Source organism: Pleurodeles waltl, chromosome 12 (genome assembly GCF_031143425.1).
Source record: "Pleurodeles waltl isolate 20211129_DDA chromosome 12, aPleWal1.hap1.20221129, whole genome shotgun sequence".
NCBI lineage: Eukaryota > Metazoa > Chordata > Amphibia > Caudata > Salamandridae > Pleurodeles > Pleurodeles waltl.
In genome coordinates, this window is record NC_090451.1 from 51,622,111 (window position 1) to 51,648,631 (window position 26,521).

Here is a 26,521-nt window from a genome sequence, read left to right on the forward strand (position 1 = left end):
GGACACCCCGGTCACTGTCCATACCCCGGGCTCATATGGTGTGTGGAATTTCCATCCAGGTTTCCGGTCCTTGATGAACACCCGGTTGCCGACTCGGATGTCCTTTACCATGGCACGTCTTCTTTTACTCGCCTTGTCATTGACTTCCTTCCTCTTGGCTTGTGTTTGCTTCGGTTGATAGGGGGTGGGCCGCCACCCGGGGGACGTGGGGATGATATCTTGCCTCTGCCCAGCATGCATCAGAGACCAAGGAGTCTGGCCAGTGGTAAGGGGTTCCTCTATATTCCCATAGGAATCGATGAAGGCTGAGCTCCAGGTCACTGGTTTCCAAAGTGGCAATTCTAAGAGCCTTATTGAGCGTCCGCATAAACTGCTCGACCTCTCCATTGGCCTGAGGCCATTGTGGCGTGATTCTCCGATGTCTGATGCCCAAACGCCTCATCATCTCTTGAAACTCATTTCCTTGGAATGGGGGTCCATTATCAGTTTTGATCTCTTCCGGGAGACCAAACATGACAAAGATTTTTTCCAAGGCCGGACCCACATGTGCGAAGGCAGTGGATGGGATGACCTCCACAATTGGATATTTGGAATACCCATCTATGAGAGCAAGGGTGACCCTGCTGTCCGGAAAACTTTCAAAGTCTAAACTGACTTGCGACCACAGGTTCGTGCAAGCTTCTTCTGTAAGGATTGTGGCCGGTACATCCAGGATGGTCGTTAGCTGACAGGCCGGGCATTGTCGTGCACATTGGTCCACTCCCTCTTCAGGTCCAGAGAACCACACCTTCTCCCTCATGCGCGCCTTCATTTTTGTCCTACCTTGATGCCCTCCATGTGCTAGCAGGATCACGTGATGTTGTAGTTGCAGGGGGATTACTAATGGTGTCCCTGGACAAGAAGGTCATCAGACGTCAAGCTTAGCTCATTCCGGACTCTTCATAGTTTTGTTAGACGTTCACGTTCAGCTGCGATCCAGTTGCCTGTTTTTCAGAAAAAGTTGTGCCAGGAGCTGCATTCCAACGCTTGTTTCACTCACAGCAACGCCTCATCTTCCAAGACAGCTTCTGAAATTTCTTTTGTGCTGAGCGCCTTGGGACAATTACCCTGAGCTAGTGCGTGCACATGTGCCTCAGTGTGGTGACCTGAGCCTATTCCGAAGGGTGTCTGGATAGGAAGTCCGCTGGATTTTTAGACCCAGGTTGGTATACCACATCCAGACAATAGTGCTGGAGCTGAATTGCCCATCTTTCAATTCGTGGAGGCGGATGTGGTGCGCTCCCCCTGAACAGAGGGACAAGTGGTTGATGGTCGGTGACCACCCGGAAGGGTCTTCCTTGTAGGTAAAGGTGGAAGTGACCACACACCCACTTAATGGCCAGGGCCTCCCTCCCAGTTTGAGAGTAGCGCTGCTCGGTCGAGGTCAAAGCCTTGCTGGCATAGGCTAGTGGAGCCCAGCAGCCTGGCTCACTTTCTGGGCCAGGACTGCACCGAGTCCTACCGGCCTCGCGTCAACCGTCAGTTCAGTCTTTTTCATGGGGTCAAAGTATGCCATAGTAGTCTTGCACAGAAGAGCCTTCTTGAGCGCTTGAATGCCTCTTCCTCCCGGCTCCCCCATACCCACGGTGCATCTGCTTTTGTGAGGGCTCAGAGTGGCTCTGACAGCGTGGCCAGCTTTGCGATGAATCTGCCATAGTATGTCGCCATTCCCTGAAAACTTCGCACTTCAGTCAGAGTTTTCGGTGCGGGAGCTTTCTTAATGGCATTGGATTTTCGTGGGTCTACTTGGATACCTTCTTGGTTGAACACGTATACGAAGAACTCAACCGACTTTTGAAAAGAGCCACACTTGTCTCTATGTTGGGTGAGTCCATGCTCTGACAGTCAGAGGGTATCCTTCACATGCAAATGGTGTTCCTCGGCTGTCGCGGAATATATTAGTATGTCGTCACTTACATTCGTGACGCCTTGTAATCCAGATAGAGTTTGGCAAATTACGTCCTGGAAGACCTCCACAGCCGATGATATGCTGAAGCTCAGGTGTTTGTATCTTCTCAACCCAAGGTGCGTCGAGAACGTGGCTATGTATCTGCTCTCGTCCGCTAGTCTGAGTTGGTGGTATCCGGCGTTCAAGTCTAATTTGGAGAACCACTTGGATCCGTTCAAATCGGCTATGATGTTGTCTATGGTGGGGTTAATGTGTCTCTCTCGCTTAATGACCTGGTTGGGAAGTCTCATGCCAATGCAGAGACAAATTTTCCCGAGCTGTTTCAGCTTCTCTGCGATCACCATGGGCGATACCCAGGGTGTGGGGCCAGACACTTTTTCTATGACTCCTTGCTCTTCGAGATTTGCCAGCTCTTATTCAATTAGCAGCTTTAGGTGAAATGGTATCTGCCGGTGTCGTAAGGCAACCAGCCTCACGGCCTTGTCAATGTGCAACTTGATTGGAGGTGCTTTGAGGCGCCCGAGGCCTGCAAACAGTTCCGGAAATTTCTTTAGCTGCTCGCCAATTTGGCACGTCTGTATGCTTTTTGCGAACATGCCCAGACCTAATTCCTCTGCCGCTTGACTGCCAAGGAGAGTATCCGCCTCCCTGTCGACTACATTGAATGTGGTGTCGATTTGTCGGCCCTCTGCCTGCACTATTACTGCCATACGTCCCTTTAGAGGCAACGGCGTGCGACTTCCATACGTGAATATTTTGGTATTCGATGGGGTCAATGGGCTGGAGAAGGCGATATTGTTGCACGCTCATCACATTCACTGAGGCTCCTGTGTCTATGAGGGCCTTGACATGGAACCCTGCTACTTCGTTCATGCATGTGGGCTGAGGCTGCTGGTGTCTCTTTAAATTGTTTGTGAATGATATTAGAAATACTTCTTCTTCCTCATCTTCTCCAGGAGAGGAGTCCTCTCGGGTGAAGCGCGATGCTGGGTAGCATGCCTCTTGTGGCTCATGTCATCTACTGATAGCTGTTTGATCGCCCTGATGGGCGGGCGCCTCCCTCTCACTCCTCTTCCTTTTACTCCTCCTTCTGCAGACAGCAGCGAAATGATTCATTTTTCTGCAGTTGGAGCAGGTCCTCCCTTGAGCCGGACAGTCTCTTGGGTTGTGTTCTTCCCTCCCACAATAATCACATCATCCTCCTGGCTTGGCGGGGGCATACGGCCTAGGTTTTCTCCTTGTTTGCTGCAGTTGCACTGTGTCTGCACGTTCCGTTTTGACCACTGGGGTTTTCTCTGGCATGTGTGACATTGCCATGTCCATCTCCGCTACGCTGGCCGCAGATAAGTCATGGGACCGTGCCATGACTAACATCTCGTCCAAACTGATATTTGGTTGTCTCAGTATCAGTCCTCTCAGTGTTTTGTTCCTGCATCCCTGTATAATTTGAGCACGTACCTCCTTTTGTTGATCATCTTCGGTGAATGTGCTTGCCAGCTCCCGGAGGCGAGCGTAAAATTGGTCCATGGATTCACCTTCTCTCTGCCTCGCCTGTCGTAGTTTGAAACGTTCGAAATCCAGGTTTAGCTGCGGATCGAAGTGCGCATTTAGGGCCCTCACCGCTGCATCATAGTCGTCGTAGGCACCTGTGTTCAGCAGATGCCTGAAGAGTTTGTATATTTCATCTCCCATGAAATGTAGGAGCAATGATCTCTTGACCGCTCCATCCTTCTCACAGGTAGCCACAAAGTAGTTCTCCAGGCACCCGACCCATACCTTCTATATAGGTGACACTATGGGGGGATCTGCAAGCTCAATGAACATTGGGAGCGCGCCTGACATTGTGTGTTGTGGTGGTTGATGGGTGGATGGTGCTGTCTCATCTGCCATGATGATCGGGCCACTTGTGTCTCATGTTGGTTACCTCAAGCCTACCGCTCTTAACAGGTTGTGGTGCACTCCTTCGACGCTCACATGGTGGTCTGGCACAATTGTGGGTGCCTCTTTTGGCGTCCCTTTGACGTGTTCAGGTGTGAGATGACTTTTGTTTTCAGTGTTGGTGGTATTGAATTAATTTTTACTGAAGGCTTGGCCTACCCTTCACTCTTTACCACAATTGTATTTTTTTTTTTTTTTTTTTTTTTTTCTGTATTTATTTTTCTCGTTATGTTGTAGTTTCCTCGTTTTCTTTTTTTTTTCAGCTTATAGTGCCCCCAAGCATCATCAGGTGCACCACCTCTGGGCTAATACAACTTCAAGGTCTTTCCCTGGTACAGTCGTTTGCAATATTAGGGGCAGCAGGTTCCGTCGCACGATGTCTGGCCTTCACCTGGCCCGATAGTGTTGTTACGCTTCTTGCACGATGGATTGACCGCACTGCCTCCTGCGCGATCACAGTGTCATCGGGCCTTCCCAGCGATCGTTATTGTACCGGGCATGCCTGGGATCGAGGCCGCCCTCGTTGCCAGTGGTATGTTGTGTGCGAGCACCGGCCTGCATGTACGACGCGTCTTTCAAATAAAACGCGCACACAACGTTACTGCTCTGTGGAAGTCGGAAGATAACTCTCTCCTGCTCCCGGCTTTATTATATCTCTCGTCCCTCCCTCAGAACCCGTCCTCCCCTTCCGGGTCAAATCCCTGATGACATGTCCTCAAAACAACTGGACCGTCATGGGATATTACACCTTCGAGAGACCTATATACAACATATTCTAAAGATTAATTTTTAATTTTAGTCTTCAAACCACCACCTGACAATTCCTGTCTCTTTATCTCATGACTACCGAGGCTGCTTGGTCTTGATTCCATCTCATGCCTCTTTCTTCCACCACCTACACTTCCTGTCTCTTTATCTCATGAATACCGGGGCTCCCTAGTCTTGATTTCATCTCATGCCACTTTCTTTTACCTCCCTACACTTCCTGTCTCTTTATCTCATGACTACTTAGGCTGCCTCAACTTGTTCCACCACATGACTCTTTCTTCCACCCCTACACTTCCTGTCTCTTTATATCATGAATACCAAGGCTGCCTAGTCTTGATTTCATCCCATATCTCTTTCTTGCACCTCAACAGACTTCCTGACCCTTTAAAACACTCTTAAAGATTATTTTCCATCCCTCCATTCTCCTTTTGTCATCTGTTTTCCTTCTTTCCCTTCCTCCTCCTTTTCCTCTTTCAAGTCTCTCTTGATCTGGGTCTAAGTCTGATTTTGAAAAATAAGTGCCAGACTTCAAAAATGAGTACTGGTGCCCCCCACCTCCCCCCCCTGGTTCAAATTAAGCACCTCCTTTAGTGCTCAAAAACAAAAGGTGTATGGGAACAGGGAGTGTGAAAAGTACCCAGACACTCTCCTATGTAGTAGACGAGAGTTCTCAGCTAAAATATTTTCCTTGTGGAAAATAGGTTTAAACTTTGATGTCGTAAATCACATTTATGCACATGCATGCACTCTTACGTGTGCGATTGTACGCCTGCAGACATGCCATAGTGCTAAGCGCAGTAAGTGGGCAACTCAAAAAGGACAGAAGGCAATCTAAGACATTCATCAATGTGTACTCTTGTAATTTTGTTGAAACTAAAAAAAAAAGGTAGCCATATGCGTAGTAACCGTACTATGAACACAGTTCCATTTAAAAAAATATAGAAACAAATTTGACGTAAATGTTTCATTTCCTGAGGGACATGTTTTTTTAAATGTGAAGACCCCATGAGGAATTGATCTACATCCCAAGGCCCTGCTGTTTTTCAAGGGTTACATTAAAGTGTCAGCCCTACACTTAGCCTACGGATGCACTCCATCGATCTAGTGGGGGGTTCCTCTCCTCCCACCCTCAATCAACCAAGATATATGTGCTTGTAAGTAATTGCTGTCCCATCACCTCCTATTCTGCAGTGCTTCGATCCAAAATAAAATTCCAATTAATCACACTTCACCTTGAAAGTATGTTCATTTCTGCTGCTTTCATGCACTACTTTTGAATAATTATAGGGTCTGCACCCTCGATTTATCATCTATGTAAAAATGCAAATGAGTAACCAGGCCCAGCTCAATGCTTTTCATGTTTATTTTAAAATTCCTATCAGGGCATCCCAGAAGTCGATGTTATGTTTAAGATTTCATGAAAAAAAGACCATAAATCAACAGTAAATGAAAAATATAATTTATCTAAAAAAATTTACTTTTTAGAGCTCTACGGTGAATTATTTTCTAAATTGTGGAACTATACAACTTTTGGGTCGGTTTCTTAGAGTGGGCAGTCTTCTCGATAAACCCCTCCTGGTCTTCCAATCTTTCACCCAGGACACAGACAAGCACCTTCTGCAGCAGGAGGGCGGAGAGGATGTATTTTACGAGGAACACCTTCCGCCTTCCAAACATTAAAGGATGAAAACGGGGAAAGATTTGAACTGTCATTAAAAAAATATATGAAAAAGGAAGTGGACTTTGAAAGCACAGTGTGACTTCATTTCTGAGCTCAGAAAGACCAGCGTGCATTGCTAGCCGCCCTTCCCAAAGCATCCATAAGCGTTGACAAGGCCAATAGGTCTGGCGTTGGTTGCCAGCCCTTCTGTTTGGTTAGTGCTTGTTTTGTTTTCTCATTGTTTCTGCAAAACGTTCTTGTTGGAGAAACTGCCAGGCTCTCACCAATCCCAAAAAATGGCTAAAAGTAAAAACATTTGTTTCAATAACAAAAAGCACACATTGACATAGTAGCCATGTAAAAGAAGGAACTACTTTTTTATGTGGACGTGCTCTTTGTGAAAGAGCAGAATTCCATCTCTCACAGTGACGTCAGCCAATGGCTGAAGTGGGCTGACCCAGTGCCATGCTTTATGCAGTAGTGGGCAGAACAAAAATATGAAAGACCCAATGACGGACCAAATGAGCACTGAGGGTTGACTGACAGTCACTATAAGTACATCATGCATATAATTTTCTTAAAATCGAATGTTCTTGGCTCATGCCAGACCTAAAAAGGCAAACGAGTGGCTGCAAGAGAAGGAGACCTCCAATTTAAAAAGAAATTGGCAGGTGTAGATTTCACCATGGAGAAGCTCCCTGGTAGGTTGTGTGCACAGCAAAGCCTGAGGAATGTTACATATTTTAGTATGAATTGAATGTGACATGTAAAAAATCTAATCTCCTCCCCAGCAGACAAGAAAAAGGTTACACAAGCATTTGCAATGCAACACGTCTCACATTTGATTGAGTTAGAGCTATAGGAGTTGTAAATCCGTAACTGGACTTTTCTTGCCACATAAATTGGTCAGCCCTGCCACATAATTTGGTCCTCCCTGCCACATAATTCCAGTGGTCCTGCATATAACTTAAGCACTTCAATTTGCCTTCCTCTATCTGCACTAAAATAATTAAAATATTGCCATTATTTATTATTATTTTTATTATTATTTTGGGGTCCACCCCTAACCTAGTGTGGGGACCCAGAGATGACCTGGACAGAAAGAGCATATAGTGTGGTGAGTTATAAGCAAGAATGTTTTGTTAAAGGAATGTCCCGCAAAGCATTATGGGGCGAGTTTCCGAGTGCAGTGAATATTGTAGTATCTTGACTGTAATGCTCAGAACAGCCCCTAGAGGGCACCACTATAAAAATAAAATTTGTAAGAAACATGGTCCTGATCAATCAATCAGTCATTCAGATATTTGTATAGCGTGGCTTATCACCCGGGGGGGTCTCAATGTGCTGGTGGGGGGACGCGGATCCGTCAAAGAGCCAGGCCTTCAGGTCCTTCCTAAACTGAGCCGGCGGGGACTGCCTGAGGTGAAGTGGCAGTGTGTTCCAGGTCTGCGGGGCGAGGCAGGAGAAGGATCTTCCTCCAGCGGGGTTCGTCCGGGCCCTGGAGATGGTAGCGAAGGCCAGCTGTGCTGAGCGGAGTTGCCTGCATGGGGTGTAGAAGGAGAGGCGGTGGTTGAGTTAGGCAGGCCCGATGTTGTGTAGGGCCTTGTAAGCGTGTGTCAGGAGTTTGAGAGGATGCGTTTGTTGAGGGGGAGCCAGTGTAGCTCTCTCAGGTGGGCGTAGATGTGACTGTGGCGAGGATGTCCAGTATGAGTCTGGTTAAGGCGTTCTGTATTCTCTGGAGTCTTGGTTGGAGATTCTTGTTAATGCCAGCATGGAGTGCGTTGCTGTAGTTGAGTCTGCTGCTGACAAGTGTCTTGGTGACTGTTCTTCTTGCGTCAATGGGGTTCCACTTGAAAATCTTCCGGAGCAGGCAGAGGGTGTGTCATGTAACCACATAGTCAGCCCCTGGAGAGCATAACCATATGAAAACATAATGGCAGAACGTAATGCAGTGTAACCACATATTTAGACCCTACAGAGCGTAGTGCATTACACACATTCAGGTCTAGCAGGCCTACTAGAATAATATTACAAACAAGGCCCTTAAAGCACAAACTACTCCCAGCTGTAAAACAAAAGTTCCAGCCATGAGAGAACTTAAAAGGACATTGACTGTTGGGAGGGGTTATTTTATTTTGTGATCCTCCCAAAAGGAGTGTGGGGACCCAGAGAGGACATAGACAGAAACAGTGTGTTGTGCAGAACATTTTGATGATGGCCCCATTGTCCTATGGCCACCACATGGTGATTTGAGTTATGGGCAAAACAAATTGTGAAAGGAATGCCTCACAAACCACTATGGGGAAAGTTTACGAGTGCAGCAAATTTTGTAGTATCTTGATTGCAATGCTCAGAACAGCCCCTAGAGGGCACCATAATAAAAAGAAACATTTGTAAGAAACATGGTCATGTAACCATGTAGTCAGCCCCTAGAGGGCATAATGACACAAAAACAGAATGACAGAAAGTAATGCAGTGTAACCATATATGTGGCCCCTAGAGGGCGTAGTGCCTTACATATTTTCAGGTCTAGCAGGCCTACTCCAATACTATTACAAACAAGGACCTTAAAACACAAATTACTCAGTGCTGTTAAACAAAAGTTCCAACCATGAGAGAGCTTAAAAAGACATTCAATGGTGTGAGGGGTTAATATTTTGGGGTCCCCCCAACCTAGTGGGGGGACCCAGAGATGACCTAGACACAAAGAGTGTGTCGCGCTGAACACTTTGATGATGGTCCTATTGTCTTAGGACCACCACATGGTGAGTTTGGGGTAAAAATGTTTTGTAAATGGAATGACCCGCAAAGCATTATGGGGCGAGTTTCTCGAGTGCAGTGAATATTGTAGTATCGGCTCTCCCGCTCTGGCGGAAGAGCCGATTTGAGGATTTCAGTTTTTTTCTGTGTTAAATGCTCCAGTTTACATATTTTTCAACTGCTAAACTTGTTAAGTAGTACTCATGTAAAGCGCTCCTCAGCTCGACGTCGCGCTATATGAAACTTCACGTCCTCATGTAAAGCACTCCTCCGATCGAGTTTGCCCTATATAAATTATTAAATACATTGAAAAGAACCCCTGCCTCCAGCTTGCACCCTTTGTGTGCAGACACCACAAAGAAACAGTAGCAGGCCCCAAAACAAGGAAGAAACAACATACGGCAGCGCGAAGCAGCGAGACAAAAGAAAACAGTAGTGCGCCACACTCTGGTATATGGCTAATCGTGCAATAACCCATGTAACAGGGTGAGTCTCCAAGGCGGTAACAAAGCAGCCACAAGGCGGGACAAATGTAAAACATTTACCTACAAAATCAAGGGAATTTTGAAAGACAGGCCAAGGAACAAATGAAAGTGATGGGCGTGTTGCAAGCCCACAGATGTCGAATACAACATGTCGAAAGACGGCGCTTGAGCGCTGGTAGGCTCGACCTAAAAATAAGGTTACGTCTCCTTTTTGAATGTGCCTAATTCTAGCTCTAGGGTTGGAAAACGGGGAACTCACTGAGCAGAGCACCGGGACATAGCAATCAATTGTGCAGCAGGTGCACTGGCACCGGGACCAGAGCTGCAAAGGACCCTCTCCACCCAATTACAAATGATTTTGCTACTCAGGAGGGGTATATTTGCAGGGGAGGGCGTGTGGCGGGGAACGGAAGGGACTGAGGAGAGAGAAAGGCAACTGAGGAACACATATAGCCTGACTGGCTGCCTCAGGTGGCCACAGCAGGGTCCCGCCTGCGGCCTCGCCGCAATGTCCCTCGTGTCCTGCGCACAGTGTGAACGTGTGCAGCGCCTGCGCAGTGATTTGTAGCTGTGCACAGGTGTCATACTGACCTTAGCTCACCTTTGCCTTTAGTGACGGTGTGTACTTCCATCGCCCCTCCAGGACTCTTTAGTCATGGACGAATATTGACGTTTTTGGTGGCCAGAAGCTCAAGAATGCTATTTCTAACTCTAAAAATGAAAGTATGTATTTCAGGAGATGCGCATGCGTTGGGATGTTTTTGTTGTGCGTAATTAAATGCGTGCCTCTTTTATCCTGCTTGCGTATACAATTCACACAGCCCCTGGAGCTCTGGTCGTGCTAAAAACAGGGATCCTTCGCACCTGCAGGGGCCCCAGGGGTCACCTGCAAACCATCATGAGGGCACAGACCACCCCTCACACGCCGCAGACACTGGTCTCACTGGTGTACGGGACCACCAGCCGCTGTGAACAAATCAAAAATCAATATTTCTCAGCTCTTCGAATGTGTGGCTCTATCAAAGAAAAACATGAGTGAACCACTGGGTGCGGGGGGGAGGGCTGAATTAGCATTCCTCGCAAGATGGCGACGAAATAGATTTGTGCCCGGTGGCGTAAAGCAAACTGTTTAATATTTATGAGAGTCGATTCCTCGTTGTTTTTTTGACTGTTCAGTCTTTGTGATGTATGGCAGGTGAATGTGTAAGTGAGAACACACTGCGGGCCTGCTCCGCACAATTATGCGGAAATCAATACGGTGCAGCTGTGAATAACAAAATACATTTTTCATTTCTCATTCTAAAAGGGGGCCTGATCAAAGCCAGCGAAGGTCGTAAAACAGGAGGCGCGCGCTGCACCACCTTGGCTGTGAGAGACGCACTGGCCGGACATGCCACAGCAGCTAGACAATAATGAAACGGATTATATTTCATATTTCACACAGTCACATAATGTACATTTGCTTGAAACATAATTTAAACCTACAAGTAAAGAAATGCAAGCACTCAGGGCACTCGGGGTGCCCGGAGAGCTCTAAAGATGGTGGCCACCTAGAATGGGCTTATCATGGGCACCGAAGAAGGACTACTGCCAACGTGCCAATCACCGGTACTGACATCAATACCAGACACTTTATTAGGCACAATTTCCAAAGCTAGATTAATTTTTGAGCCTGTGCCAACTACGGGAATGGGGTGAAGCTTAACTAAGTAATTGCAGACAGGAAATCTGAAAAAACCCTACACAGCCCTCCAAGTCTCAAAGAAAAGAGCAAGTGAGCATACCACATCAATGGTCCCCGCTCCCACCTACCAGTTCGGTGAGTCCAAGTGTGATGGAAATGCCAGGTGTTTTTTCAAAACAAATTCTCTGTACTCCAGACGCAGAGTGGTCCTGTCCCAATCACTGAAGAAAATCGCCCCCCAAAAGCCCTCGCTGACAAATTGCACAAGTATCCAGACGTTCTGCACTGAATGAAATAAATGTACCCTTGAAACCAGGACTTTGCGATATTCCTGTGAGCTCTCCCCCCCCCAATCCATGGCCAAAGAACGCATTGGTACTCTCAGGCTTCTCAGGCTAAACGGTGTTATCGCTTCACTCCAGAGCGGTGGACACCCCACACTTTCAAATCAGCCTGGTCCCAGCCCTAATAAAGAATCCAGATGGATCCGTTGGAAAATTTCAGACCCACCCATTGCCTTCAATCCTTGGCAAGATAATTGGAAAGATGAGTGGCCGTGTAATCTGTCGGGCGCATCGTCTGAGCGAGGGTTTACATCTGAGCAAAGAGCTTGAAAAAAGAACTTTTGTCAAGTCAGTAGACCCTTCCTTCCATCTCCTTGCCCAAGGTAACGCATGACCCTAGTATTACTTGACGGATACTCAGTAACTGATCATAAATCTGACTCATTCTTCTGGTAAACAGTAGGGCTCCAGAGATACTCTTCGGAAGTGCTTCTGATCTTCCTTCAGCTTCAAAGAGGTGAACATTGGCACATCCACTTGAAAACTCCCCGCACCCTGCCCTCTGCTCCGCCTCAAGGCTCTACACTGGACCTGTTCTATCCTATATCTATCTTAAATATTTAGGAAAATCTCGAAGAACCGAGTGCCTTTTTTTACCGATGTGTGGATGACACCCACATTTACCTGAAAATTGATTGTCCAAATTGTTTCCTGACATAGCCCATATCCTTATCCGAAGTATGGACTGGCATGAAAAAATATGAAACTAAAGCTTAACTCACAAAAAACAGACTTCTTTGACCCGTCACTCAAAAATAACTGCCTCTGGCAAAAAACTGGACTAGGCTTCTGAACAAAAGGAGCATTGGACCTTTGGATCTCTTTGTCAAAAATCAAGGGAGTCATTTTGGACTTTGGACCGGTGAGGAGGCAGAACTCACAAGGAGCAAAATTGGCGTCTCGGGATGCAAAGTGGCAGACATCTCCGCCCAAGGTCAGGTCTGAAGGACTTGCTTAACTCATGGTTTTCCTTAAAAACAAGGATTTTCAACACTTATTATATATTCAAAAAAAAACAACGTGGTAAAATATTTATTGTCAATGAGTACTTAACCATAATGTATTTGAGTAGTGGAGTCAGTGAACAGTTCATTGATATGAGTCCATTTGCGGAATATTGAGGGGGTTCTCTGTGGATCTAGTGATAAAGGGGGCGTGGCTTAGCACTACACCTCAAACTTGCGAGACAAAAAGACTCTCCCAAGGCGAGGGCAGACGAGGTTGCCTGCCACTGGCCCCGCGCTTTTTTGCCCCCCTTCTCCCCCCACCCCTTCCGGCTCTTATTAAAATAAATTTATATCACAGATGAGAGACCCACACCGTGTGTTTGCTAGCTGGTGGCAAATACGGTATTTTCTTTTTACTTTTCGAAACAGTTTTCTTAATTTACAAGTGATCCTTGGCTTACAAAGCACAGGGGACCCCAAAAGTTGAGGACCTGGGCCTCACAAAAGCTTTGATGGATCTGTGGGAGACGGAACAACTGGCCCAGGCACAATTTGCCAAAAGGAATCTGAAAAACGTACAAATTAGCAGGAGGCCCAGGAGCCTGGTGTGGGGGGGGGGGGGGGGGGGGGCGGGAGGTGTCACTGAAAGCGAGCACTGTAGGCCCGGCCTCACTAAACCCTTCCTCAGGCCCACCAGCCCGAGCTGCAAGTCACCGGCCCAGGGTGCCACGATGAAATATTCAGAACCAGAGCCCTCCCCGGCGAGGAAGCATTAACCCCGGTCGGAGCCCGGCTCCTGTGAGTGACAGGTCCGACGCCCCCGCCCCAGTGACTTCCGGGAACAGAGTTAGAACTTCCTCCTCCATAAAACATGAGCTACTTTATTCATTTCACGGCTTGGCTGAAATATTCATAGGCTTCTGAGTGACGTGTCTGAGGACCAGGGATGATGTGGCACGTGCCCCGGGGTCTCGGGGACGAAAGGAGAGAGGGGAAACAGAGGAAGGACGTGTGTGTGTTGGGGGGGGGGGTGGCAGGGGGGCAGTGAGTGATAGGAGACAGAGGAAGAACGTGTGTGGGGGGCAGTGAGTGATAGGAGACAGAGGAAGAACCTATGGGGGGCAGTGAGTGATAGGAGACAGAGGAAGAGCATGTGTGTGTGAGGGGGTAAGTGAGTGATAGGAGACAGAGGAAGAACGTGTGTGGGGGGTAAGTGAGTGATAGGAGACAGAGGAAGAACGTGTGTGTGTGGGGGGTAAGTGAGTGATAGGAGACAGAGGAAGAACGTGTGGGGGGGTAAGTGAGTGATAGGAGACAGAGGAAGAACATGTGTGTGTGGGGGTAAGTGAGTGATAGGAGATAGAGGAAGAACATGTGTGTGTGGGGGGTAAGTGAGTAATAGGAGACAGAGGAAGAACGTGTGTGGGGGCTGTGAGTGATAGGAGACAGAGGAAGAACATGTGTGTGTGAGGGGGTAAGTGAGTGATAGGAGACAGACGAAGAACGTGTGTGGGGGGGGTAAGTGAGTGATAGGAGACAGAGGAAGAACGTGTGTGTGTGAGGGGGTAAGTGAGTGATAGGAGACAGAGGAAGAACGTGTGTGTGTGGGGGGGTAAGTGAGTGATATGAGACAGGAAGAACGTGTGTGGAGGGTAAGTGAGTGATAGGAGCAGAGGAAGAACGTGTGCGGGGGGGTAAGTGAGTGATAGGAGACAGAGGAAGAACGTGTGTGTGAGTGGGGTAAGTGAGTGATTGGAGACAGAGGAAGAACGTGTGTGTGTGGGGGGTAAGTGAGTGATAGGAGACAGGAAGAACGTGTGTGGGGGTAAGTGAGTGATAGGAGCAGAGGAAGAACGTGTGCGGGGGGGCAGTGACTGATAGGAGACATAGGAAGAACGTTGAGGATGGGAGAGGAGCGGGGGATGGTCAGTGAGTGAAGGTAGTTTGAGTTTATGACAATATTATGTTAGGGGCACTGAGGATGGATGGAACGCAAAGAGAAGGGGGGCGAGAAAAGAGCTGGGGAGGGGGCACGGTGGGAGGGAGAGGGGTGGGAAGAGTAGGGTGGAAGACAGAGACGAGGGACAAAGAAAGTAACAGACTATTAGAGGCTGAGAGAGAGAGAGAAGATACAGAGGGGGAAACGGGGAGAGAGAGAGATGAACGGAGGAGACAGAGAGACGGAGCAAAGTTCACAGACAGAGAAAAGAAAGAGCGAGGGAAAGAAGAGGCGTGGAGAGAAAGGAAGAGAGAAAGAAAAAAGCAAGACCGAGGGACAGAAAACACATAAACGCTGCTCCTTTGTCCGCGAAAGACGACACGTGTGACCTTCACCAAAGCACAGTCAGTGCCGCCCCCTTGTCGCGCTCTGTTTCCGCGTCCGAGAGCCCAAGACCTCGTCAGTGTGAGGAGACCAAGAACACTGGGAGCGGCTGCAATGCGAATAAAAGGGGTTCATATCCAGGGACACACGACTACTGACGACAACTCCGAGCCTCTTGCCAGAATATCCTAAGAAGGCAGCACTGATAACCGAACAGCGCCTGAAAACCAGAACTACAGCTTCAAGGAGTGTGACAGGCCCGTGGCGGAGAAATGCACGCGCCAGGCCCTTACAATGCACAGCGGGTCTGTCACGCACAGAAATAGCGCTGCGTGACAGGGCACACAAGGCGCGTATGTACAGCAGCGAACCTAAATCCCAGCCTCGCCAAACGCACACTCGGCGTGACCTTGGGCACATTCATTGTATGATTCTTCCACAGTCCTTAGAAAGCGCTGCTCGTCTCCGCTAGGAAACAAAATAATATATAAACAATTCCAATTATTCTGCTGCCACTGCCCACCCCATGAAACCCTGATAGCCATACATGCTTTTAAACCACGTGACCACTGAAACAAACTATACACGGGTGACACTTAGGGCTCTCAGGGGTGTCTGGCTACCTTTTAGGCATCCCTGGTCCCACCCCGGCTGGACCGGGAGTACAGGGATAGCGCCAAGAACTGAAACTGATAAATGAATGGTGATGAAAACTGCAGAAGCAACGTTGCATTACTGATATTAATGCACAGAAACTTTACGGCATGGGTGGCCCATCCCTCCTCATATATGTTACCTATCCATAAATGCATTTCTGACGTAAATGAACACTCGAGAGGGAATTATGGAGAATTAGTTGCCCACCTCCACAAGTGTGTTTCCTAAGCCAAAGGTACATATGTGTAACAGTGGTGAAGGGCACTATCCAGCTATTAATGCCCTCGGGTTAGACACACAGTGTGTTCTTTCTAAGTTTATCAAAGCGGGGGCAACATGTTCTAATACTTGAGAACCAGTAATTTAAAGATGAGCTATAAAGTTGGGCCTGAAGGCAGTTGTCTCTGAATGTCAGAATCACTAAATACACACGTTTTTTGTAAATGCAAAAATCAGTTCAGTGTTACTGATGTGCTTCATCAACGCAGAAGTGCAAACGTTGCCAAAGTACAAAAAGTAGCTATAACGGCCAATTCTTCATAAAGATTGTATTTTTTTTATTCAGGTCTGAACTGCATGAGGGAACATTTTAGAACGGCAACCATCTGTCTGCTCTTGCTGGCTGCCTCCTGTTTGCCTCGTTCTAAAGCGCTCATCGTGCATGCGTTATGTGATAATACTGCATGAGGTAGCACATTAAACCCAGACTTATTGGCTTTGTCATCGTCTATTGTATAAGGAGCAGAAACCTATTCATGGTTTTCAAATGTCATGATAATATTTTGATGACAAAGGTGGTGCGTCACAAAATGCAGATTGCTTACATGTACGCCTCCCCCACTTACAAGAAAGGTAAAGTTTTACTTCCCAGGTTTTCCCGGGGTGCTTTCTCTTTGCCTATCTGAACGGATTGTCTTTGTTGCACAAAACTGTCATGCATTTACTCCACAGTTGGATAAATTTTTCTTTCCTTTTTTGTCTACATAGGAATCATTTTCAAGAAGGCTCCTCGTCCTCCACATTCAGGTACAGATAGAGGATTTCAAGAGTGCTCCCAAACATAGAGCATCAATTCCATCTAGTGGCTAGACACGAAGCCTGTAACTTTCCGAATTTGAAATGGACTCTTTTCTCATGATCCCGCCGTAACGCCTACTTTCTAACACCAAGGTTTATTTTACGACACATACCTTGTGTATTCTCAGCAGGAGCAAATCATTTCTGCACATGCCAAAATCCATTTATCAGTGTTTGTGAATCTGAATGCAGATTTTGCATGGACAGAAGCCATTTAACTCAGAAAACACTTTACAAAATGGGTCTGACAAAGTCTTGGAGAATGAATTCAGAGCTTCAGAATTATCACTGACACACTGCGTTGACGTCGTGACATCACAGAACACACTCAACAATGATGCCTACGGTTACCAAAAATGCTTTTTGGACATAAGTAGTTTTGCAATTTTACCGACCAGCAGAAAAGGCAAAATGAGTAAGTGAAGGCACAATGAAAGCATTACACAGCCAGAGGTATAGTACACAATTGTTTGCAGAGAAATATTAATTTCTGTAATTGTTAAATTTGTAAAATTTTGTGAATCACAACAAAAATATAACACAAATGAACCTTTTACATCTATTGTTTGCAACTCTATTTTACGCAGAAAACAAACATAGTATTGTCAGTACTCTTAAGTATTGCTCTTACGCCAGATTAACTTTAAGATGTACTAATATCTATAAAGCATGCATTGAAGCTACCCAACCAAGCATTCTCCTGGCACAAGATGTCTGAACCAAAAGTCACCAGAGCGCATGGCCCCGGATCTTCCTTACCCGGAGCAGTCTGAATCGGAATCGTCGTACCCTGAGCCTGGTCCAGTTTCTTCGATGGTGAAGACCACCCTTGAACCTTGATCCGTGTCCGCCGCTTTCCCATATTCATTGGCCGCCGCCTGGCGGTGCATCAGGGGTGGGAGCTGGGGGGCCCCCGAAAACCGCCTCTTGATAGCGCTGAGAGGAGGCATTAAGCAGGTGTTGTTGAGATCAAAGGATTCTCTTGACCTCTAGAAGTGAAAATAAGATTATGTTATTGTTGGCCAACCAGTGAATGGTAGTACGCTAAACATTCCAAAATGGACGGAAAACATGAACAGACCAGAAACTGTTTCAGTTATACACAGTGTTCCGCAACTGACTTATTTGTGTTGTGAAGAACTCTGATAAAAAGTGTCTTAAGGAGGGATGAGCAAAATTACATTTTGCCCGCCCAATTTTATTAAGTTGATTGGCTTTGCACTTTATGAAGTTTGCCAGCTTAAAAAAAGTTACCAAAGACAAACTTTTCTTAAAACGTTTGCAGAAGAAGTTTGCTCCAAAACATTTTTGAGAGAGAATTCTGCTAAAAATAAGACATTATGGGCTGGTTTTTGCACAAGTCCATCTTGTGCAGGATTTATTTTCTTTACTACTTCACAGACTTCAATAATCCTGAAAAATAAAATTGCAATGTTATCACTAAATGCACAGGTTTCTGAAAAAAGCAACAAATAGTCCTATTCAAATAATATAATTACCATGAGAATGCATCATTTTGTTTGGTAGTTTTCAAGATCCATTTAGTGTTAATCAATGTCACTTGTAAATATTGACATTCCTACCACCAAACAAATGCACTAATATGGCACGTGTAGTTAAACACAAATTCGAAATCACAAAATGGTTCTTATGGTATACCGTAGGACAGAAGACATATTTGTGTACTGACATAAACATCTCCCTTTTCATGCCAAGCGTGAAGAATTGGAGAAGACTAAAGCTGATATCTCCATTTAAAACAGAGAATTTACTCAGTGATGTGCTTACACACATTAGGTTGTTGACTATGTTAAGTGTAAACTCGGCGGTGGCACGCTTGCACTGACGCGCTTGTAATTCCTCATCTGACATATTCATAACATGGTTTACAGAGAATGAACATGTTCATGAGTTTCATAATTAAATAAAAAGATAAGGGAGCATGAATATCTATAATTGTGTGAGCATGTTGATCTAAAGTCACAGAATGTAAAATGCAGTGCTTAATTTGAACCAGTGGTTTCTGGTACGGGGCACCAGCACTTATTTTTCTGCATCAGGCATTTACTGCGTGCAAAAGGCACATATGGGAAAGAAGGAGCAAAAAAACATGGAAAAGCGTTACAAAGGGGGAAAGCAGCAAGAGTGAGTTGAAGGGGCAGGGAGTGGCTGTAAATGGATTGAAGAGGCCCGAGATGGCTTCAGGATTAGGCTGCCTCAGTATTCCGTGTTCCCAGATTTAATTGGAGCAGCCACATGTTTAAGAGGAGGGCTTTGGGCACCCGCGCGTTTTTAGTTACAAACTAACCACTGGTAAGATGTATGTAGTAGTGTACAGCTGTGGTTCACACATTACACTAACTACATCAGTGGGTTTGACTAGTCAAATATGGCTGCACTAGTTACATGGCGAAGTGGTTGTCCTGATCGCATTTGGCCAAAGGAACACAGGCCTTAAGTGGACCTAATTAGGCAGGAGGCTGATAGGAAGAAGTGGAAATTGGGGAAAATAACATGTCAGATTTCAGCTACGGTGTTAAAAGGTGCTGATAACTGCTGAGATTCCTTTCCTCAAATTACCTCAGGCCAGAACCTAGGGATATCTATATTAAGCGTTGAAATCCAGTAACCTAAAATCGAGTGAGCCTAAACATCTGCATCACTCTCCCTACATTGCTTGTTGGACTTCTTTCAAAAGGAGACATTCAGTTTGGCCTGGATAACAAGGTATTCTTACCAGATTTCTAATCCCCTCCATTTATCTTGGAAACCTTTCTCGGTATCAGATTGCCTCTGGCTCCACCACTGTATGTCAAACTCGCTGCTCTTGAACTTACAGCGTTTGGTGCCTGTAATTGACTTCTCCCGTCTCCTTGGCAGCGGGAGATAAGGTGCTTTGTGTAATGACTCGAGTGAGTTGCAGCTGAAACTGAACAGCACTTATGTGAGCTCAGAAATCCCAGCCGAGCTGGACCTTCTGCGAAAAGGAATGTTCTTTTCAGCAACGCGAGTTGTTTTTAGAGTACAGCGACCCAGGGACAGCTTTCCAGATAAAGTTTACTTGTACAGTTTGTAAGATAGAGTTATATTGTTTCCCCAAACCATAGAACCTGCATAAACTGTGAACTCAACAAGTCCTGTCCTCAAGTGGAAGGTTGTTACAAGGACAGGGTGACATTTTTTAGCTTGAAACTATACAAGCTGAGCAATTCCAAAAAATAAATAATCTGTCGCAGGTTGGGATTTTCAACTAGTTGCTAAAATCTTTATTTGGCAGCCTAGTAGCAGGCGCAAGGCTTGATCCACCTCTCATTTAAGGGAACTCTGGGTAATACTGCAGGGTCCTACATTTACTGACAGTAACCTACCCCCCACCCCCCTCAACATCCTTCGCCTTCCCTTCTGAAACAGCCCACACTGAAAGCTGCAGAACCAACTGGCAATTATGCTAATGAGAGTTTCAGCAATTATTACATTGTGCAACTTGTAGTATATAAATGTAACTTTACTCCTGATGTGAAACCAAAATATTCTATTATGGAAGATAAATTGTAATGAAAGTACTTTTCGACATACAGTATTTTATCTATAGTTTTGTTCTCCCATCCCCCTCTACAGAGAACACACACTTGATTACTTTTTTATAAAATCATTCATAATGTGTTTAATAACATCAAATTGGAAACAAGCCAGTTTTGTAACTTTTCGAGCTTGGTGGAATGCTGTTTGTTTTCATCATAAAGTGGGCGCTAACTATGTTTCCCCTGTTTCATTGGCTATTAAAAGGGATTTATTATGTTTTCCTCTAACTAATTATCCTTCCCTAACCTCCACTCCTATTACTAAAATTATTACTGTATCAACTGAGGTTAGAAAACCGCCCCGAGTACCTGTTTTTACCCTTTATATTGATATCTTAATATTTTGAACATTGCACATCATAGATGACAATACTCAACTTGTTTTAGTGTTTAGCGTTTATTCATGTATATCTTGTTATATCCTTTCAACATGGTCAGATAACCCTGCCTTTCCTTACCTATTCCCCTCCCCATTAACCCTTTTTCTAAATCCGTTACTTCCAAGCATAGGTACACTGCATTCTTTTCATATATTTAATTGTATTTTAATTTTTACTTATTACATTTAATGTTTAATATTTCTTGCCTTATCAATTTTTGCATTTATCCTATGTACTAGAATGTTTCTTGTGCTGTTTTACAATAAACACAAACTTAAAAAAAAGAATCATTCACAATGTGAAGCATAGTATTAGTTTTAATTACTTATGGTAAGATTTTATTGAATGGAACCTGTGTTTAGTATCTGCCTTTCATTTAAATACAATGGGCATCTTAAAATGAAAATGATAAACTTTAAAGTAATGACTATTTGATCCCAGATGCAAAAAGGACAAGCTGTTCAATTTAGCAGAGACAGATCCCTGGTGTAGGTTTCGGTGCTGAGCAAACATCTTTATAACATCTCTTGAAGAGGGCCGTATACAGAAGGGCGCTCAGCGGGGTGCGCTCGAACAAAAAAGAAGCAATGCCATGTTGGACAAGAGCAAACATGTCACCGTGGAGGCGGTGAGGACATCTCTTCGGGTTCTACCTGGCGCCGAGAACCCAGACGGTGTAACACGAGTACAGATAGATCCATTAGTTTTAGGATTGTTAGCAAAGTTAAACTTCGACTTTGTGAAGATTATTTGTAAATCTTCACTCGCTTCGTCAATTGTACAGAGTTCAAGATATGTGCAGGTCCAATAAAACATGAGTGCATGGGACAACAAACAGAAGTCTAATTTCAAGCACTGTACCAACTTCAGACATATGCACTAGACAGGGTTGGACAGGAATATACCTAGCAGCAGGTGACCAATTCACAAGCACGGATACATCCTAAAAATTACCCAATAACAAAGCACAAAACCCAGTCCTCGAACCCCAGTTCAAGCAGGCCTCATGGACCACTCCACTGTCCCATCAAAGCAATACAATTGGTGCTCTCGGTTGATCAAGGATTCTTAGGTGAATTCAAATTACACAACTCTCAGCCACACAGGGTTTCTTGAGCAAAAGAACTTTACACATGGCTGTCTACCCACTGATGGATTTCAGGCAGTTTGCAGGTTAAAGTTAATTTAACAGCAAATGACGTTGAATGCACTGACGAGTGTCTAGGTTAATTCACAAAGTGGATGACCTTCAATTCCACACAGGGTTTATCTAATTCACCCATCTATCTTAAGCGACTGAATCCAAATGACAGATATCTTTCAACCACAAAGGTCATACCTAAGAACACTTAATCTGACCCCTGAGTGAGATCAACCTCATCCCATCCACATTGCCAAAGTTGTGATGAGATATAGGTTACTTGGGAGTCTGGTAGTAAAGTGACCACAACATATAAAAAAGCTGTCACACCACGGGTGTTTGGCATGGCAATATGTAAGCATCACACAAAGCTACTACACCGGGACCAGGATTGGATATCCTGTTTAGTTACAAATGTTGCTCCTATCTGCCCTCGCTCTAATGCGGCACATACTACACTCCAAGTCTAGCCTTTGTTAACGTCTGACTGGTATAGGACAGGTACATCATATTAGCACACATCATAGAGAAGAAGACTCTGGGTGATAGCAACAAGCGTGAAAATACATAGATATCCCAAAGCTGAGACTTTAAAAAAAAACTGAACAATTAATTTCCTCATTTATTAAAAAGGGACAATAAAGACAAAAACATAACGTTGAACCGGCTGTTCTTGAAGTACTCAAGAGTAATTGTTCCTTGCTGCACAATATCGAGCGGAGGATCAGCGCACTGGGATTTAATTCAGCATTCATGACAAAGGCAGAATTTGGAAGGAGAATAGAGACGTTAATGAGGTTTTCCTGACTTATTCACCCCTCCAGCTCTTCATCAGTGAAGGAAAAGGCACCGCAGACTTTGCTCACCCGAGCATGAAGTAGCACAATTATTCATGCCAATTTCACTCACTTGCCACTTCCCATCTTAACGGGAATTGTACTCAGAGCCAACGGGATTTGACACTTCACCCCTCCCCCCTCTATCACTTTCTCTAACCTTGTTCTCTGGGGTGTCAGGTTGGCCCAAGAAGGAACCAATGTGTATGCAAATGAGATCTATTGAGGTTCATTGTATTCAGATTTGTTTGCTGTGGCTATCCTGAAAATCCGGAATGGATCCAGCCCTCCTGGATATATGTCAAGCATGTAGATACTTTCCCCTTAAAAGGAAAACATCTTTTTTGATAATTCTCATTATTGACTTGTTTAATTTTGATTCCCTGTTATTGCATGACCTGTATAGAAGTTATGTTTGGGCTATGGAGAGAAGACGCACAGGGTCTGATTTTGAGTTTGATGGGCGGGTTACTCTGGTGCAAACATGGGGAATATTCCATCCACCTTATTACAAGCACCATAGTGTATTTTGTATGCTCAGGTATGCAGTGGGGGGATGAGAGGTTGACTCATATATCATTCCACAATGTGGTGATCGTTTTGTTTATCATTAGAACTGAAAGTACTAGTCCACTCTGAAATCTAGTCCAACAGCTCTACACTTGCCCCTCTCCCCGCATCATTGAGAGAACTTTGGGTCGATATCTGTGGTGAGGAAGGATTTCTTCACAAAACAGTCAAGAACTTGAAACATAGGGCCTCATTACGACCCGGGCAGCCGGCGGTAAGCTGGCGGTAACAGGTGTTCCGCCAGCTATTATGACCGTGGCGCATTAGCCACGGCCATACCGCCGGCCCCTCCAACATACCGCCAGGCTTCGGTCTGGCTGTCATAATCCCCAGGCAAGCAAGCACCGCTGCCCCTGGGATTATGAGTCCCCCGACCACCAGCCTGGCCACGGCGGTAAACACTGCCATGGAGAGGCTGGCGGTAAGGCACATGCACTTGATATGGGTAGTGCAGGGGCCCCCAGGCACAGCCCCATCACACATTTCACTGCCTGAATTTCAGGCAGTGAAATGTGTGACGGGTGCTGCTGCACCCGCTGCACATCAACATTGCCGCCGACTCTATTACGAGCCGGCTGCAATGTTGATGTGACTTTTCCGCTGGGCCAGCAAACGAAAACGCTGTTTCCACCCGCTGGCTCAGCAGAAAAGTCATAATAGGGAGCCAGATTTACCACCAGCACTGGCGGTTTACTGGCGCCCGCTGCTTCGGCGGTCTTTTTAAAAGACCGCCAAAGTTGTAATGAGGGCCATAGTGTGGTGACTCCACTTTAGATGACGCCATTATGTTATGGAACAATTACTTTTTTTATAAAACTTTTGATTACACCATTCTAATGTAAACTGTTCTTAAGCAGAATTGATTTGTACTTCGGTGTATTTTTTAAAGTATCCTTAGTAAAAAGCTTGAACTCAGTATGAAACTGTTCTCAGGATATTATTTGGCCAAACCACACCCCCAGAGCTGTAAGATCTGCTGAGAGGGCCACAGCACTACTGTGGGAATAATTATCTCTGTAAACTGGACAGAGAGACAAGTTATGTACTTTTTAAGTACAATTACAATTTTGTGGCAGTACTAAGGACATTATTTAGACACTGGCTGGGAATATTGCTACCTATGACCGCTAAGTGAAGAGAGGTTGATCTGAAAATGTGTCCCGTGTGCAAAAACAAGCAATAAAGCGGTCCTTGAGATTTCAGATTGTCTTCTGCTAAGACGAGACTGATCCAATCAATGGTTGTCTTTGCTTATGACATAGAAATTGATAGTCCAACTAATCAATTGCCCTTATATAGTTGTTAACTAACCCTAAGTTATGGTCATTGAAGGTGCTGTGATGAGCAGCCGCTTTAGTTTATCTTAAAATCATGGAACATGCCAAACACAACCCATTCCTGCTCTAAGCAAATCTTTATTATAAAAAAAAACACTACTCAGTTGTCCATTAACAAAGACAGCGGGTACTTGCAGTCAAATTACACATAGTTAGTATTTTTGAGCGTTTTATACAGTGAATTTTGTATCTGCATACAAATGGCAAACTATGCAGAGATTTTATGTTATTTCATTAATTAAACCAACTCTCCTGAAATGACAGGCATTGGTCTGGAGTTCAGGGGGATATTAATTAATGTGGTGCTTGAAGGATGCTCAGAGGCACTCGTACAGCAAAGCACAAAAATAAAGATTAGTGTTGAAACTTGCAAAGAGCACAGCACCAAATGGCATTGAGTTTGAAGGTATTTTATGTAAACCTAGCGCCAAATAAAACGAGGTGCAAACAATATGCAAGCAGAATATTGCATGACTTCACACAAGACACTGTTTCACTGTATTTGCATGTGAGCTCTTTGCAAATACGGAAGTAGATACTCATAATTTGGGGATAGCGATGGAGAATGTAGTGAGGTCTTGGAGGACTGGCCAAGACGACAGACTTGAGCAGTGAGTTAAAATGGCTCACAGAATAGTAACTTTTATCCTGGTATTTACATCTTATTTGAATTGCAAATAGATTTCCCTACCCAACCTAGCAAAGTCTGTCTAGGCAGATAAGAATATGAATGTGTGCAAACAAAAACATCTCTTAAAGCACAAAATCAACAATGCCACATGATAACATATGCATAACTAAACAGAAACCAATAAGTAATTCAGAGGAGTCTTGCAGCATGCTTGGAAATATTTGCATTGGATAATACTTCTGCTTTACGCGCAGGCTGATACCAGCATTCTAATTAGTTTCAACAACCACTGGTGTTTATCCCACAACAAATATGCAAGCAGAGTACATATGAAAAATTCCAGTTTGCCAGTAGCTGGATGGCGACTTTTAAAACAAGGCAGCAATCTGGCATGGAATTCTTGCCAGCAAATTTGGTTCCCCCAGAGCTTCTACTAGGAATCTGAGTACATGTATTTCATCTAGAAAACCGAGAATAGACAGCCGATATGTTGGCCGGGAGGCTCAACACGGAGAGACAGCTTGCAAAATATTACAAAACAAACCCCCTCATTCTAGGAAGAAAATGAATGCCAGCCAATTTTATTTTAATTCAAATTAGTCTAAAAAAAATCCACAATGGTTGACTTGAAGAATACATTAATAGCTAGACGCCAAGAGAGATTTCAGAATTGCGGCTATTGAAAAGCATGTGAGCTGCTCAGCAAATACTAATTACAAATCCACACTCTCTCCCAAGTAGTTTCCAAATTTGGATCAGTCTTCAGCTGCTGAACTGGCCCAGTTCCTTGCCTTGGCATCCTTTTGGATACATTTTCCCTTCTCTTAGGCAAGGTGAACGTTTTTGCTTTATATAAATTTACACTGCAGCACGACACCTGGCAAAGAAAGTGCCTAGAATGCAAAGTTAGAAGTTATTTGCCTATATGAAGTGAAACCAATAACACGCAAGCACTAACTTCTTAAGGGGAGGCGGGGTGGTGTTAAGCTGAAGACCTAGTAAGCTTTGAATAGCTACAAGTCATAGATAAATATGTTCTACCCCAACAGGAACATCTTGTTCTTTTCTCAGCCTCAACACAAAACAAGCATTGGCACACTCAATAACCTTGGCAAGCTGGCTTGAGGTTAATTAAAAAAATGTTTTTTTTACTGCAAGTACACAACACAAAGGGGCGTGGCCAAGCTGCCAAACATGGTGGACGCGAGCTTCTAGAGCTCCGCACCGCGTCCGGATAATCCGACTCAATTAGGGGTGAGCGGGGAGGCATCCCACTCCCCCGGGACTCGAGCCGAAGCTGACGAGGCTTGATGAACCGAATGCGCCGAGAGCAGACCCTCGGCTCCCCACGGAGGTGAAACGGCGCGGCGGCCCCGAAGGCCGCATCGGAAGCTGGAGCCCTCGGTCCTGTGTCTCGGCGCCCGAGGGGCGAGGAGCTCCCTATGTATGTATAG

The 26,521-nt window shown here is 45.2% G+C and overlaps 1 protein-coding gene across 2 annotated transcripts in view; it reads right to left on the bottom strand.

Annotated features, from left to right (window-relative positions):
• The window catches only part of PDE4C (phosphodiesterase 4C), an 837,713-nt gene that overhangs the window by 580,518 nt on the left and 230,674 nt on the right, over window positions 1-26,521 (bottom strand). For both annotated transcript variants that reach the window (XM_069216588.1, XM_069216587.1), the window contains one exon: window positions 17,351-17,580. In XM_069216588.1, the coding sequence (XP_069072689.1) occupies window positions 17,351-17,580 (230 nt within the window). The remainder of the gene's footprint in view (window positions 1-17,350; window positions 17,581-26,521) is intronic.